Genomic DNA, 18,526 nt, shown 5'->3' on the forward strand with positions numbered 1-18,526 from the left:
TCAGGCTGCAGCCCCATCTGCCTTTGCTCTCTGGTATCAGCCATTTCTCTAAAGCGGTCTTCATTTATTAGTTTTTCTTTGAAATGACCACTCTGCTCCCTGATGTCAGCTTTCCTCAGTTCCAGCAGGTGAATCTCGCTGGTCAGTCGCTTTACCTCGGCCTGGAGTTTAGCCTTGCTCTGTTTGGAGGCCCCCGCAGCTTTGGCGCTTGTGCAGCGCAGCTCCTCCCGGAGCCTCCTGATGAGCTTACTGGCATCTTCATACTCACGGAGGCGGATCATGACCCGGGAGGCATAGGTGGACACAGACTCCCGGGGTCCCTGCAGCGCCCAACTTCCCTCAGGGAGGTCGGCCTCACCTCCATGAGCACTCCGCTTTCCTCCGGAAGGAGCACCATCTTGCACGCCGCTGTCAGGCTTTACCTCCATGCTGGAAGCCTTGCGGCTTCTAGGGGTCTCCACAATCCCGGGAGGAGTAGGAGCCACATTGCTGCGACTCCTGGTGCAGCGTCTCACCCCCGAGTCCTCTGATGTGCAGGCCGGTTGCTGGTTTCTTCTGCCCCCCGCCGGCCTGGTTCGGGAAGCAGAAGCCTGGGACTTGGCTCCTTCACTCATCCCAGAAACCAGCTCTCCCTCCGGGAAAGAGAGAGAGTAGGTCCCCAGGTGGAGAGGTGTTGGTTCTCAGAGATCAGGAGCTCACAGCAGGATCTGCAGCCACCACACCCGTAATCACCACACTGACTAGCAGCTGATCAGAGCTGCACCCAGTATGCTGCTGGTGCAGTCACTGTGTACATACATTACATTACTTATCCTGTACTGATCCTGAGTTACATCCGATATTATGCTCCAGAGCTGCATTCACTATTCTGCTGGTGCACTCACTGTGTACAGTTATTACATTACTTATCCTGTTCTGATCCTGAGTTACATCCTGTATTATGCTCCAGATCTGCACTCACTATTCTGCTGGTGCAGTCACTGTGTACATACATTACATTACTGATCCTGTACTGATCCTGAGTTACATCCTGTATTATACTCCAGAGCTGCACTCACTATTCTGCTGATAGAGTCACTGTGTACATACATTACATTACTTATCCTGTACTGATCATGAGTTACATCCTGTATTATACTCCAGAGCTGCACTCGCTATTCTTCTGGTTCAGTCACTGTGTACATACATTACATTACTGATCCTGTACTGATCCTGAGTTACATCCTGTATTATACTCCAGAGCTGCACTCACTATTCTGCTGGTGGATTCACTGTGTACATACATTACATTACTGATCCTGCACTGATCCTGAGTTACATCCTGTATTATACTCCAGAGCTGCACTCACTAGTCTTCTGGTGCAGTCACTGTGTACATACATTACATTACTTATCCTGTACTGATCCTGAGTTACATCCTGTATTATACTCCAGAGCAGCACTCATTATTCTGCTGGTGGAGTCACTGTGTACATACATTACATTACTGATTCTGTACTGATCCTGAGTTACATCCTGTATTATACTTCAGAGCTGCACTCACTATTCTGCTGGTGGATTCACTGTGTACATACATTACATTACTGATCCTGTACTGATCCTGAGTTACATCCTGTATTATACTCCAGAGCAGCACTCATTATTCTGCTGGTGGAGTCACTGTGTACATACATTACATTACTGATTCTGTACTGATCCTGAGTTACATCCTGTATTATACTTCAGAGCTGCACTCACTATTCTGCTGGTGCAGTCACTGTGTACATACATTACATTATAGATCCTGAGTTACATCCTGTATTATACTCCAGAGCTGCACTCACTATTCTGCTGGTGGATTCACTGTGTACATACATTACATTACTGATCCTGCACTGATCCTGAGTTACATCCTGTATTATACTCCAGAGCTGCACTCACTAGTCTTCTGGTGCAGTCACTGTGTACATACATTACATTACTTATCCTGTACTGATCCTGAGTTACATCCTGTATTATACTCCAGAGCAGCACTCATTATTCTGCTGGTGGAGTCACTGTGTACATACATTACATTACTGATTCTGTACTGATCCTGAGTTACATCCTGTATTATACTTCAGAGCTGCACTCACTATTCTGCTGGTGCAGTCACTGTGTACATACATTACATTATAGATCCTGAGTTACATCCTGTATTATACTCCAGAGCTGCACTCACTATTCTGCTGGTGCTGTCACTGTGTACATAACATTACATTACTGATCCTGTACTGATCCTGAGTTACATCCTGTATTATACTCCAGAGCTGCGCTCATTTTTCTGCTAGTGCAGTCACTGTGTACATACATTACATTACTTATCCTGTACTGATCCTGAGTTACATCCTGTATTATACTCCAGAGCTGCACTCACTATTCTGCTGATAGAGTCACTGTGTACATACATTACATTACTCATCCTGTACTGATCCTGAGTTACATCCTGTATTATACTCCAGAGCTGCACTCACTATTCTGCTGGTGCAGTCACTGTGTACATACATTACATTACTGATCCTGAGTTACATCCTGTATTATACTCCAGAGCTGCACTCACTAGTCTTCTGGTGCAGTCACTGTGTACATACATTACATTACTTATCCTGTACTGATCCTGAGTTACATCCGATATTATGCTCCAGAGCTGCATTCACTATTCTGCTGGTGCACTCACTGTGTACATACAATTACATTACTTATCCTGTACTGATCCTGAGTTACATCCTGTATTATACTCCAGAGCAGCACTCATTATTCTGCTGGTGGAGTCACTGTGTACATACATTACATTACTGATTCTGTACTGATCCTGAGTTACATCCTGTATTATACTTCAGAGCTGCACTCACTATTCTGCTGGTGCAGTCACTGTGTACATACATTACATTATAGATCCTGAGTTACATCCTGTATTATACTCCAGAGCTGCACTCACTATTCTGCTGGTGCTGTCACTGTGTACATAACATTACATTACTGATCCTGTACTGATCCTGAGTTACATCCTGTATTATACTCCAGAGCTGCGCTCATTTTTCTGCTAGTGCAGTCACTGTGTACATACATTACATTACTTATCCTGTACTAATCCTGAGTTACATCCTGTATTATACTCCAGAGCTGCACTCACTATTCTGCTGATAGAGTCACTGTGTACATACATTACATTACTCATCCTGTACTGATCCTGAGTTACATCCTGTATTATACTCCAGAGCTGCACTCACTATTCTGCTGGTGCAGTCACTGTGTACATACATTACATTACTGATCCTGAGTTACATCCTGTATTATACTCCAGAGCTGCACTCACTAGTCTTCTGGTGCAGTCACTGTGTACATACATTACATTACTTATCCTGTACTGATCCTGAGTTACATCCTGTATTATACTCCAGGGCTGCACTCACTATTCTCCTGGTGGAGTCACTGTGTACATACATTACATTACTGATCCTGTACTGATCCTGAGTTACATCCTGTATTATACTCCAGAGCTGCACTCACTATTCTTCTGGTGCAGTCACTGTGTACATACATTACATTACTGATCCTGTACTGATCCTGAGTTACATCCAGTATTATACTCCAGAGCTGCACTCACTATTCTGCTGGTGCAGTCACTGTGTACATACATTACATTACTTATCCTGTACTGATCCTGAGTTACATCCTGTATTATACTCCAGAGCTGCACTCACTATTCTGCTGGTGCAGTCACTGTGTACATACATTACATTACTGATCCTGAGTTACATCCTGTATTATACTCCAGAGCTGCACTCACTATTCTGCTGGTGCAGTCACTGTGTACATACATTACATTGCTTATTTTGTACCGATCCTGATCCAGAGCTGCACTTATATTTCTGCTGGTTGTCATTGGAAACAGTCAGACAGTTTGACATCAGACACCCTAATAGCTGGTCCCCTACAATGTTGGAAAGTCAGTTTTTCCTATATAACATTCTTATTCTTTATATTTCCTGATGATGTGTTGTTCTTAGTCCTCCATAGATTGCAGCCATAAATCCTGTACTGCTCACTGGTGGTAAATGGGTGGTCCGGTATAAAGCCTCAGTCAGGCGTCTGTCAATAAACCGCGATGCATGGACCGGCCGCAGGTTCCTGACCAGAACCCAGCAGCCTCATATGTGCCTGTTAGGCTGTCATGTTCGGGTCCGGAGGCCGGCGATCAATCCGTGCATCCGGACCGCGTTTCACACATCTGAATGAACTATTATTAAATTCACAGAAAACCACATTTTGGGGAATCTTAATAATTAATCACAGTGATCTCCCACCCTTTGTCCCAATCGGAACACGATATTTATGGAAAGTGAACTCCATCATAAATATAATTCCTACAAACAACAACCGGAGTCATACACTTCTAAAATCATGAAATTTATTAAATAAACATAAATACACATACCACAATTAGATTATTTAAAAATACATAGAGGTGTAATCAGAGAGACTCAAATAATAGTCCCTGTAGGGTGAGCAGCAACACAAATTAGACAGCAAGTCACTTAAAAATATATTTATATATTTAAGCATATGCACATGTATTTAATAACTAGCCATGTACAGCATTACTCCCAGAAATATCTCCATATATGCAATATGCTATTTATACAGCCACACATCAAGTTAATCCTTGCACTAAGCATAGGAAACAAGAATCATGCGGCGATTATGTACATGAAATTTCAATATAGTGACTTACCCATCACGATGGTGATACTCACACCCGGTAGGCACCCTTGGCGTTTTGCGTTAGCTTTGTCAACAAGGAGGTACTAACCCCGTTATGCTGTGCCACTTTTTTATAGTGAAGCTATCGTGAACTGGTCTCAATTGCGCATGCGCATCGCCCTATAGCCACGGAAGAAGAAATCCACTTCCGGCATTCACGTAGCGCGCACGTCATAGGGAAATCCCTCATTGACGTCACTGACATGCGCACCAACTATACTGAAGCCGTCAATCAATTCCCCCCGTGAGATCGTGAGGCGCATGCGCTGACTAGTCACCGGTACCCAGTGCAATTTACTCCATAGGAGGGGGAGAAAAGATGTTACATATCCATAAATAAGCATAATCCTGGTAAGATATTACACCCTATCTAAACATTTTTCAATTAATAGTAACACTATTTTTTATCCGGATATAACAGGACTATAATGCTTATTAATCAATCAGGGTCATATCACATACCAATTTAATGGGAATTCTGAATGAAGCTTTATAGAAAGCAGGGCAGCATTCATCTAAAGCGCCAACCCTGTCCATGGCTTGTGCATGGTATTGTAGCTCTATTCTTTTCAAGTGAATGGGGCTAAGCTGCAATACTCCACACGGCCTGCAGACAGGTGGGGCGCTGTTTGAGAAAGAACCAGTCATCTTTTTAAATTGTTGGACTACCCCTTAAATGATGACATATATGTTCATTTTACTATTTCTAACTGTCTTTATGGTCTTTGGAAAAGAACAGAGCTGCAGTAAAGCCCGGCTCGCTGCAGATGGGAGGGATGTGATGTAATGAGCATTCATGCTTGTTTTAATAGGTTGAGATTTGAGGGATTTGTCTTTTTTTCCTACATGGGTCTTCATGTTTATGCTGTGACTAAAAATTGTAGTTTTATATACAATGTGAACTTCCTATATTGATTATCAGGATTTTTTTTCTACATTTTTTCACGTAATACTTTTTTATGCATTTGTTTTGGTTCTCAGGGAAACTTTGGCTGGCCCATATCTGTTGTATGTAGCAATGGGGTCCACGATATTGAATCGCTGACTGACGCTTTAAAAACCGGCCCTTACGGAAGATGTGTCTACGACTGTGACAATGATGTTGTCAGCAACCAGGTAAATAAAGGGATAATGGGAAATGCGGAAAACAGAATCAAAGGGCACCTGACAGCTGATATGTGCCCCCCGATGCACAGGCCGCATGTGTCAGGTGCTGCCTGCTTTATTTCAGCCATGCATGTTTGACTAAAGAGCTGCCGCGTTTCAGTGAAAAGTTACTTTAAGAGCTGGCCAGGGTCCACTTGGAGACTAGTTTGATAGGCGGGTCCCCGGTGGCTTCTTCCCGCCCGCTACCAATGGATCGGGTAGGATGTATTCACTGTCAGGTTCCTTTTAAGCCCCTCATACTTTGAAAAGCTGTTGGCTGAACCATCCTTAGGGCCAGGAGATATCTCGCCCGACTTTCCCGCTTGCTCTCCTTCAGGGCGGCCCCTGAAGAAGTGGCATGAAACGCGCGTCAGGGTAGTGGGACACCTGACCTTGCTGTACACATTACACCTGTAGCTAACCTTGCTAATTTATATACAGGTAACAGTATCCTTACGTGTTTGTTGTATTTCTCTACCGTAATGTATATCAGTGATAATTATGGAATGAATAAGACATACTAAGATTTGTGCAAAAATATATAGGTTTAGTCCTGACAGTTGATATATGAAATTCCTGTCTTGCGCCCCTGTGTATTGAGGAATCAATTTTTTATAAACTGTTTTTAAATGTTTTTCAATAAAGTATTATGTTTTTACTATATAGAGTGGTCACTTGATATATCCGACCAGTAAATACTCGGATGTGGATATATATTGATATGCATGTATCAGGTGCTGCCTGCTTTAGCATGTTTGACTAAAGCGCTGCCGCGTTTCAGAGAAAAACCTGCTTTAAGAGCCGGCCAGGGACCATTTGGAGACTACTCGGACAGGCGGGTCCCCGGTGGTTTCTCCCAGTCCGCTGACAATGGATCGGGCAGCATGTATTAACTGTCAGGTTCCTTTTAAGTCCTTCATACACTTTGGAAAGCTGTTGGCTGAACCATCCTTGGGACCGGGAGATATCTCGCCCCACTTTCCCACTTGCTCTCCTTCAGGGCACCCTAATGTATATCAATGATACCTATGGAATGAATAAGAGATACTAAGATTTGTGCAAAAATATATAGGTTTAGTCCTGACAGTTGATATATGAAATTCCTGTCTTGTGCATCAAAAGAATAGACAGTCTGAAAATCGGACATGCCGAATCCTTATCTCACTGACATCACCTTTCGGAGAAGAGTTGGGGTCCCTTGTACAAATTAGACTGTTGGCTGAACCCTTCAATATCGGTGGGTTCGATCCATGATAGTCTAATGTGTATGGGGTCTTTAGGTCTTATACATACGGCCGGATTACTGCTTTGTGCACAAATGTAATAAGGGTGCATGGGGGGTTTCTACTGCACCAGTGATTTCATACAGAAGCACATGTGAGTTGTCGAAATTTATCATGTCAGACAAATAATAAAGCAGGTCATACACATTAGACATATTACGGCCGATATCGACAAGTTTGGCTAACTGTCTGCTACGTATGTGGGAGCTGGCTGAATGATCGTCGGGTGAGATGTCGATGATACATGTCCGATTTCGGACTGCTGATTGCGTTGTTCTTCCTGAGATAAGCGCCGGCCGAGATGTCAATTGATGGTTTTATTATTGAGAACACAGGAGCCCACAGCCGGACGATCGCTTCTGTGTTCGGGAAAGCTGAGACGGCCGCCAGCTGAACGATCTTTTAGCCCACAGCCATCTAATGTGAATTAGTCTAACAATATTCATAATATTACTTTAATGCAATATGGATAATTCTATAAGTGACTAATAAGTTGCATAGAGAAGTGTATAAACCCTACTCAGCTTCTGTCTAACAACAAGAATTATGGCGTTCATCACAAACAGGTTGTGAACATGGAGTTTGAAGGCGGACAGACCGCTGCATTCACCATGATCGCTTTCTCCAATGACCTTGGCTCAAGGAAGACCGAAATCTATGGCACTAAGGTAAATGCTTTCTTGTAATTGTGTCACCATTACTTCATTATTCAACTTAAGGGAGCACACCTAGAAATGAATGTTCAACTAAATCAAGAAATGTCATCTCCCTCCCTGATTGTTTGTCTGCAGCATTTTCTGCATGAACCTGAAACAGTCAGTCTTGTAGAAATCCTGAGAGGTTAATCTCCTACTAATCACTTCCATCTTGGGTCAGCGTCTGATTAAACTCTGCTTTTTGTACAAGTGGAAGGAGCACTACATTTCCCCATTATCAGGATTGATGGAAGGGGGAGAGGGTACCAATGATGGGATTTCCAGCACGTTCTCACCAATCCTGTGGATAAGGGATAACTCAGTTCATCTCCTCTGCCATATTAGTGATTTGCAGGAGGCTTCTGCTGCAGCCAGTTGTCCCACAGCTAAACACAAGACGGTGAGGAGGAGGAGGGATGACATATTTCTCAGTTTTATTTGTAATATAAGCAGGGCATAGACTGATCTGAGGTGTCGCAGCCCATGAGAACATGGACCGATTGTTCTCCCCGGACTTGTCATCCTGGTCACAGCAATGTTCTCTGCCATGAAATACTTGTATTTGCTGCATAGAAAACCGACTTCCCCACTATTCATTGACTGTAATGGGCATAGGTGCAATTCTTCTGCACCCTGTCATCTCTGACTTCGGCAAATTAGGGGTCAGATGGTCCTATGTCTTAAGATAACTAAGCTATAATGTACATACCGTAACTAGTACTCCTGAGACCCCCATAAACCTGCATGGGATCTCAATGGGAAGAGGATCATAGGATGTTGCTTTGGTGGCCGCTTTTCTCTTTTGAGAGCAAAAACGCAAATCCAACGCTCCAAAACGTCTTTCCCCTAGAGGCGAGACACCCATATATACATTAATCTAAGATGTATTGCCATAGGCATTAGATGTCTAATCTCTCTCTTGACCCTCAGGAATGGAAATGTTGCTTCCATTACCCATCAGCAGGCACGTGTAATATTACAACAGCCATCATTTGCAGCCTGTATTCTGCTGACAGGTGTGCAGAGGATTTGATGCAGTCCCTTGCACCGTGCTCATAGGGAGTGGCACTTGATAGTTGGTACATAATTCCTGCATTGGTCTTCCAGGGATAGATTGGACCTGTGTTTCCCCAGTAAAGTTCTCTTACCTTCAGTGATAATCCGCTTTATCCCCGGAGACCTTGTAGCTTTCCTGACGCATTTAATCTTGTTTATATTTTGTAAATCGGTTCCAGCCATGACATCCCTGACCTCTCCTTATCTCATTATTGTGCCAGCCTGGCCCATTTGTGTAACAAAGCCCCCATTCTCCAGGCGGCTGGTGGGCTCTGTGATGTGGCCCTGCCAGGGTTCTAGTTGTCAGATCGCTTCACCAGATAGACTTGATGTAAAACACACCCTGGAGCGCCGCCATGTCCCAGAGCTGGGCCGTGCCCCCTTCTTCTCTCGTCTGTAATCTTATAATTTACAAGATGAAATTACAAGAAGAAGCTCCTTCTGCGCCGCGGATCTGCCCGTGCCGACACTGAGGGGATGAATGTTTAACTCTGCCGTATATTTCTAGGACTGCGCCTGTCATCTGTTCTGTGTATTTCTCTTTTTTTATGTCCACAGTATCGGACATCGTACGATATGATTTAAAGCGCTGATTATATGGCGGTGAGATACAGGGAAAGCAGAGATGGATAAATGAATGTCTCATTGGATCATTTCCGTAGGGAGTGTACATCAGAGACAAAAGTCCTGTGAACACTTCAGCTACTCACCGGATCTGAGAATGGGTCATACACTGAATTATTACTACGTACACAGCGCCATTATACTTTATATAATGAAACACTTATAAAAAAAAAACATAAGGACTATGCAGGGTATAACTCGGAAAATAAGAACAATATAGACTAGAAATATTAAAGGGAATCTGTCGGTAGGTTTTTGCTATGTAACCTGTCAGCAGCATGATGTAGGGGCGGAGATCCTGATTCCAGCGATGTATCACTTAGTTTACTGGGTGCAGCAGTTGTGATACAATCAGAGTTTTCTCTGCTGCTGATCTCAGAATGCTGAGCTCTGTATAACTCCGCCCACATCACTGATTGGCTGCTTTCTGTGTATATTGACAGAAATCAGCCAATCCGTTGGGGGTGGCGGGCTAAGAGGCACGAGACACCTAGTCCTGTAGTGATAATCTCCCTCTGATAAAACACTGATTTTATTGAAACTACAACACACAGCCCGTTAAGTGACACATCACTGGAATCAGGGTCTCTGCCCTTACATCATGCTGCTCTCACATTATATAGCAAAAGCCTGCTGACAGATGACACCTGCTCATATGGCCTAAATGAGTAGTTACAAGATATGAAGGGATAAGTATGTAATTCTACATACATCTAGTTTGGCAGTATTAGGTTATTCTCAACAATAGATGAAATTGCAAGGTGGCTGTAAAATTTCAGCTTTACAATTTACATGTTAATACTCCTCTCTGTTCTCAAGAAAAGAGGGATTTGTATTCTATAGTTTACTACTCGTTGGCTACGCTACCAGCCACTTCTGCAATCCATCAGTGGTGACCAGTCTCCTAGGCAAAGAGTGGAGCGCTTACAAGTTCTTTGCTATAGAGCTGGTGGCGCTGCTTTGAAGCTGGGATTGGGCTGACTTCAATGCCCCTGTGTCCTGAAGTGTCTTCCTCCTGAAAAACTTGCACCCGTTGTAAAAGCCGTAGTGTGCACATCCCCATAACAGTGGCTGCTCCTGGTATTGCAGCTCACTGAAGCTTATTCCCATTGAAATGAATAGAACTGGGCTGTATTACCGGGCACAACCACTGCTAAAGTGCAGAACTGTGCTAGTAAACAGTGAAAGGGATGCGGCTCTTCCTACAACACTGCAGACCATTAAAGTGACTCTGTCACCTGGACGAGTCAGTGTGTATGTATTTATATGTGTGTGTGTGTGTGTGTGTGTGTGTGTGTGTGTGTGTGTGTGTGTGTGTATATATATATATATATATATACATATATATATATATATATATATATATAACTATATATAATTTTATATTTTTTATTCTGAGTTATCTCTACTCTAATACAGTGGTAATGTTCTAGTGACGTCTGTAAGTAAAGCATTGTAGGGGCTTCCTGCCTATACAGAGATGAGCAGCCTTATATACTTATCTTTTCCTGCACACGCCGACTGTCAGGAGGAAGTTCCCTCCTCTGTGTCGACCACTGAATATGTCAGAGCTCACTGTCTCACTGACAGAAGGGGTTATTTAGGAGATACAGTATGCTATACAGTTTTGTGACCTAGCTGCTGCAGAACCTCATACTACAAACCTCAGTTGTTGCAGAACATCGTAATATGCACGCCAACTGCTGCACAACCTCCATAATACACACCTCAGCTGCTGCAGAACATCATAATACACACCTCAGCTGCTGCAGAACATCATAATACACACCTTAGATGCTGCAGAACATCATACTACACACCTCAGCTGCTGCAGAACATCATACTATACACCTCAGCTGCTGCAGAACATCGTAATACACACCTTAGATGCTGCAGAACATCATACTACACACCTCAGCTGCTGCAGAACATCATACTACACCTCAGCTGTTGCAGAACCTCATAATACACCTCAGCTGCTGCAGAACATCATAATACACCTCAGCTGCTGCAGAACCTCATAATACACCTCAGCTGTTGCAGAACCTCATAATACACCTCAGCTGCTGCAGAACATCATAATACACCTCAGCTGCTGCAGAACCTCATAATACACACCTCAGCTGCTGCAGAACCTCATAATACACCTCAGCTGCTGCAGAACATCATAATACACTCATAATACACATCTCAGCTGCTGCAGAACATCATAATACACCTCAGCTGCTGCAGAACATCATAATACACATCTCAGCTGCTGCAGAACATCATAATACACCTCAGCTGCTGCAGAACATCATAATACACATCTCAGCTGCTGCAGAACATCATAATACACCTCAGCTGCTGCAGAACATCATAATACACCTCAGCTGCTGCAGAACCTCATAATACACATCTCAGCTGCTGCAGAACATCATAATACACCTCAGCTGCTGCAGAACATCATAATGCACCTCAGCTGCTGCAGAACATCATAATACACACCTCAGCTGCTGCAGAACCTCATAATACACAGCTGCTGCAGAACCTCATAATACACCTCAGCTGCTGCAGAACATCATAATACACCTCAGCTGCTGCAGAGCATCATAATACACCTCAGCTGCTACAGAACATCATAATACACCTCAGCTGCTGCAGAACATCATAATACACCTCAGCTGCTGCAGAACCTCATAATACACCTCAGCTGTTGCAGAACCTCATAATACACCTCAGATGCTGCAGAACATCATAATACATCTCAGCTGCTGCAGAACCTCATAATACACACCTCAGCTGCTGCAGAACCTCATAATACACCTCAGCTGCTGCAGAACATCATAATACACACCTCAGCTGCTGCAGAACATCATAATACACCTCAGCTGCTGCAGAGCATCATAATACACATCTCAGCTGCTGCAGAACATCATAATACACCTCAGCTGCTGCAGAACATCATAATACACACCTCAGCTGCTGCAGAACATCATAATACACCTCAGCTGTTGCAGAACCTCATGATACACACCTCAGCTGCTGCAGAACATCATAATACACATCTCAGCTGCTGCAGAACATCATAATACACCTCAGCTGCTGCAGAACATCATAATACACATATCAGCTGCTGCAGAACATCATAATACACCTCAGCTGCTGCAGAACATCATAATACACATCTCAGCTGTTGCAGAACATCATAATACACCTCAGCTGCTGCAGAACATCATAATACACCTCAGCTGCTGCAGAACCTCATAATACACATCTCAGCTGCTGCAGAACCTCATAATACACAGCTGCTGCAGAACCTCATAATACACCTCAGCTGCTGCAGAACATCATAATACACACCTCAGCTGCTGTAAAACCTCATACTACACACCTCAGCTGCTGCAGAACATCATAATACACCTCAGCTGCTACAGAACATCATAATACACCTCAGCTGCTACAGAACATCATAGTACACACCTCAGCTGCTGCAGAACATCATAATACACCTCAGCTGCTACAGAACATCATAATACACCTCAGCTGCTACAGAACATCATAGTACACACCTCAGCTGCTGCTGAACCTCATACTGCACGCCTAAGCAGCTGCAGAACATCATACTACACCTGAGCTGTTGCAGAACCTCATAATACACCTCAGCTGCTGCAGAACATCATACTACACCTCAGCTGTTGCAGAACCTCATAATACACCTCAGCTGCTGCAGAACATCATAATACACCTCAGCTGCTGCAGAACCTCATAATACACCTCAGCTGTTGCAGAACCTCATAATACACCTCAGATGCTGCAGAACATCATAATACACCTCAGCTGCTGCAGAACCTTATAATACACACCTCAGCTGCTGCAGAACCTCATAATACACCTCAGCTGCTGCAGAACATCATAATACACATCTCAGCTGCTGCAGAACATCATAATACACCTCAGCTGCTGCAGAACATCATAATACACATCTCAGCTGCTGCAGAACATCATAATACACCTCAGCTGCTGCAGAACATCATAATACACATCTCAGCTGCTGCAGAACATCATAATACACCTCAGCTGCTGCAGAACATCATAATACACCTCAGCTGCTGCAGAACCTCATAATACACATCTCAGCTGCTGCAGAACATCATAATACACCTCAGCTGCTGCAGAACATCATAATGCACCTCAGCTGCTGCAGAACATCATAATACACACCTCAGCTGCTGCAGAACCTCATAATACACCTCAGCTGCTGCAGAACCTCATAATACACCTCAGCTGCTGCAGAACCTCATAATACACCTCAGCTGCTGCAGAGCCTCATAATACACCTCATCTGCTGCAGAACCTTGTAATACACCTCAGCTGCTGCAGAACATTATGCTACACACTGCAATTTACAGAGGACCAGTAACTAATACTCAAAGAAGTTGTCGACTAAAAATGTATTTTTTTTTTAGTATAAGAAAATCTTTTTGAATGTTTGGGGCCGGCTCATCATTTGTGATTCTTTCTTTTTAAGTCTCTTCTCTTTTTTTCTACCTTGTGGTATTTGCTGTCTTTTTTTTTTTGCACCAAATTCATCAACATGTCGCCCAACGGTTCATGAGTTCAGCAGAAAGTAAAAAAGGGCCTTATTTTTCTATCTTTAACCCTTTTGACAACTTTTTGGCACCAAAAGTTGCAAAAATTGCTGACTTACAAAGACTCACTACAGGGGGGAAACTTTAATACATTTGGGACAAATTTTGCATCTTTTTGAAAAGTGACAAATGATGAATCAGCTGAAAACATCTGGAAACCCTAAACCGCGCCCATAGTGGTGAACTAAAAATCACAAAACAGGTGAAACATAAAATACACTCCAATAAAATGGGAAGATGAATATGGGCAAAGATAAAAAAATCATAAAAAATAGGGAAAAAAACAGGCGCAGAGTCAATAATGAATCGGACCCTTTGTTTTCAGTATTTACCATTGATTCCATTAAATGAGGTGCACACGCAATGTATATATACACCCGATATAATGTACTGTACCGTAATATAACCACAGGCCAGTTACTGCAGTGTCGCAGTGCCCTCTGCTGGAGGCTCAGGGAACAGCTCTGCCGACATGAAATGTTGGGAGTTTCTAGAGTTGCGCAGCTCCTGGGGTTGTCTCTGTTTTTTGTGTGTTTTCCTTCCCTCCTAGAATTTCTAGACTTACATGGATGACAAACAAATCATAGAAACCTATGGAGTTGTCGGAGAGTTTATTATCTGCAGCCCCAAGAACCAACCATCATGTCCCAATGATGAAGAGCAGCATTCGACAGATCCTTTTTACTATTCCTGAAGCTAAAGAAGAAAACTGAATTTGTAGCAGAGAGGTGAACAGAGTCTTGTATATATGTGTGCATATATATATATATATATATATATATGTGTATATATATATATATATATATATATATATATATATATATATATATTTGATCAGAGGTGGTCATAATATTGGTGCAATCTTTGCAAACCCCCCCCCCCCCCAAAAAAAAACACAATTCCTGGTGCAGCTGTGAACAGAGCCTTATATAGACATTTGATATCCCCGTGGCGTATGTAACGGACCCATAATTGCTATATAGCCTGTATATACATGGTGATAATAATAAGCCTGGCCGATCTGCTTCTTGTTATACGGCCCTGTACACACATGTGAGGGCGGCTCCTTCCAGGAATCCCCTTCTGGTGCTATCGGCCACAGATGCCATGGAGTAACCTGATACCGAGCCCTGTGCTCTGTTTCCTCCTCGGCTATTATTCCACAGGTCTTTATTGTAAAACATTTGTTAATCATTGTTCACACTGCTCTTCTCGTCACAATGGGCGCAAGCTAGCCGATTGATGCACTGCACTGAAAGGTAACGTGGTGGCAGGGGCCACTTCTAAGACATGGGATCAGAAAGTGACAACCACTACTCCAGGCCATTCTCATTTCCCTTCCCCCACTTCTCTTGGGGTCATGTTCCTGTATGAGTTATGAGATTGTATCTTCTGATCAGACAAAACATGACCGCTGCAGCCAATCATCTGATAGTTACAGCTAAAGAAGGATGCTAGGAGACCAGTGGTGGAGACAGGTAGCAGTACGGAGGAGTGGCAGGAATCCTGTAGATGAGTAGGCATCTTGTTAAAGGGGTTATCTCACGAGAGTCATTTTATGGCAAAAATATCTGATAGGTGTTGGACCGATATCTATCTTCAACACTGGGGTCTACCGATCACCAATTTGGGCTGATGTCCAACCACCAGTGAGTGCTGCGGAAGCGGCATATCTACCGGTTGTCCCCATTCATTTTTATAGGAATTGCCCCCTTTGTACTCACTGGTGGTCAGACTTCAGGCCAAACTGGTGATTGGGGACCCTGTTGTTGAGATAGATGGGGGTCCTGGAGCTTTAAGATTACCATGGGCTCATTTTTAAATGAAAAAAATAGTGGACAACCCCTTTCATGCAGATCTGTAAGGGGGTGTCTCTGGGTGGTCAGTCTGCTGTGTACACAGGCGCCTATCAGTCGCCAGCCTGACAGCCGGTCATGGGAAGGGAGGCTGCCCTCAACAGCACATTCAGATGATCTGCATAGACAAATGATCAAATTTAGATATATTGTTGTTAAATCCAACCTCATATTGATTTACAGGATTTCTAATTTGCCATTTTCTTTATACTTAATGCCAGACATCTATGGTGGGCTCTAGTCACGAGGGTGCATGCACCTCCATAGCGTAAAGACCTGAAATTCTGGTTTATGTGGAGAAGAGAGCAGGTGTGTTGTGCAACGTGTCATAAAGTGTCTCACATGAATGGCCCTGATAAGTGACACGAAACAATGTCCTCCATTGTCTATGGTATTGTGTGACGTCTCTTGTACCTTTAGTCAGAGTTGTGCGTTTTGAGAGGAGGCGGCTCCGCAGGCTTTTCAATTAGTCTTTGGTGCATGTAAATATAGGATGTATATACAATCCTCAACATACAGTGCAAAAACAAGAAGGAAAAGTCATGGAATTACAGAAATCACAGTATGGAGAGACATGTTACTGATCTGCAAATGATGAAAAAAAAATTAAAATTTTAATAAAATCTCAATATAATCAGTATGAACCATAAATCCTGGAATGTACAGCCTCTGCTGCCATCAATGAGGTTGTTCATAGTCATCTGAGGAATGTTCTGCTGCTTCAAGTTCCGCTGCTGGCAGCTCCCTTTGTAGTTACCAACCAATAATGTCTCAGAAGTGCTCGATGGGAGACAAGTCTGGAGACCCTGCAGCCATGATAGCACGTTTAGGCCACACAGGCTGCTCACAGTAGCACCAGCAATAGGCGGCCTGACCATGTTGTTGCCAAAAATGACCGCTGATTGGCTACGTAGAAGCTAACACCTCTGGAGGTGACTTATCCTGTCTGCGCACAAAAGTAGTCAGGTGACTTCCGTCCACCTAATTTATGACTGTGTGTGTGTGTGTGCTGTTTTGGTGCCGTTTCAGCCTCTCTAATCTCACTTTATCATAGCTAACTTTATAAGGGCATTTAAAGTTTTTTTTAAGCCAAATTCTGTTAATGACCTGTACCCTGGATAGGCGATCAGTATTGAATTGGTCGGGGCCTGATACCCAGTCCTCACCGATCTACTATTAGAAGCAGTGGCGGGGGATGTAAATATTGAACAGAGCAGCACAGCGATATGTAGCAGCTGCTCACAAGAACTACAGATCTATTCTCTTGAATCGGAGCTGATCTACAGGACTCTGCAGCGACTGCTACACACTGAACAGAGTTGAATGTGCAGCTCTGTTCAGTGTCTGCATCCAGCTTCTGATCGTGGGGGTCGACGGGTTGTCAGACCCCCTCCAATTTGATATTGATGACCTGTTCCTAGGATGGGTCATCAAAATTATATGCCTGGAGAACCCCTTTGATTAATTTGTCCCCCTGGAGGTAAGTGGGTGCAATACTGGGAGCAGACATTCTTCTCTGGTCTGTAGAGTCCACACTTGTGTTTTGCCGCCTTTTCTTCTTTGTGTCTTTTTTTTTTTCCTTTTCCTCCATCGCTCCATTTGTTTCCTGATTGATTCCTTTAAAAGTAAACATCTGATGGGCTGGTGGGCGGCAATCACCTGGTAAGCTGATACCTGCTGCTAATCAGATGAGTGAGACCAGGACAGAATGCGAGGAGGCGTCTCTCCGCCTGGAGGCAACAGAAGCCTTGGCAGCAAGATGGCAGACGGCCACAGTACTACAGCACGTCTTAGAGAAGCTTCTTCGGTTCTGCCATTCATAAAAATCATTACATTATTGTCACAAAGCTTTACCTGCAGATTAATAGTGTTTTTTCAGGTGACAGGTTCCCTTTAATATCTACAGTGAGGGATCATTTTTTAAAAAAATGTTTTTCCTAAATGCATGTAGTTGGGGCTAAAATCATTTTTCAGATAAGAGAGTTACAAACTCTCTCATTGGACCATCAGAACAAGTTCACCTATTGAATGTCGGTTAACTCTTTCTGCAACCAGCAATAGACAGGGCAACACAGAGGCTACAGAAAGGAAACTATACTAAACTTTTAACTTTTAATGAAATCCAATTAAAAAAATGATTTTTAGTTAAAAATACATGCATTTAAAGAAAAAAAGTGCCCCAAACTCAAAGACAGCTATACTACTACCAGCAGCCACCACTAGAGGGAGCACAAGAGATTATTACTTACTGTTTATACAGTGAACTCAACAATAGAGCAGTATGCACTAAGCTGTTAAGCTCCCTCTAGTGGTGACTGCAGGCAGTAAGAATATACTTATGTATTATTTATTATCTGTTTTCAGTTTTTGGAAAGGCTGAGCTTTGACCCTTATACAGGTGTGTAAAGAATGTAGAATTTTGAACTGAATATGTTGTTATATGGTCATAGTGT

General features: G+C 43.2%; 1 protein-coding gene across 2 annotated transcripts in view; it reads left to right on the top strand.

Moving 5' to 3' along the window:
- Window positions 1-18,526, top strand: part of LOC141172476 (putative oxidoreductase YteT) — a 253,248-nt gene that overhangs the window by 156,138 nt on the left and 78,584 nt on the right. For both annotated transcript variants that reach the window (XM_073656744.1, XM_073656743.1), the window contains 2 exons: window positions 5,764-5,898; window positions 7,778-7,879. In XM_073656744.1, coding sequence (XP_073512845.1) covers window positions 5,764-5,898; window positions 7,778-7,879 — 237 coding nt within the window. The remainder of the gene's footprint in view (window positions 1-5,763; window positions 5,899-7,777; window positions 7,880-18,526) is intronic.

This window comes from Phyllobates terribilis, unplaced genomic scaffold (assembly GCF_046119375.1).
Source record: "Phyllobates terribilis strain yellow unplaced genomic scaffold, ASM4611937v1 Scaffold_12__6_contigs__length_324123572, whole genome shotgun sequence".
Lineage (NCBI taxonomy): Eukaryota > Metazoa > Chordata > Amphibia > Anura > Dendrobatidae > Phyllobates > Phyllobates terribilis.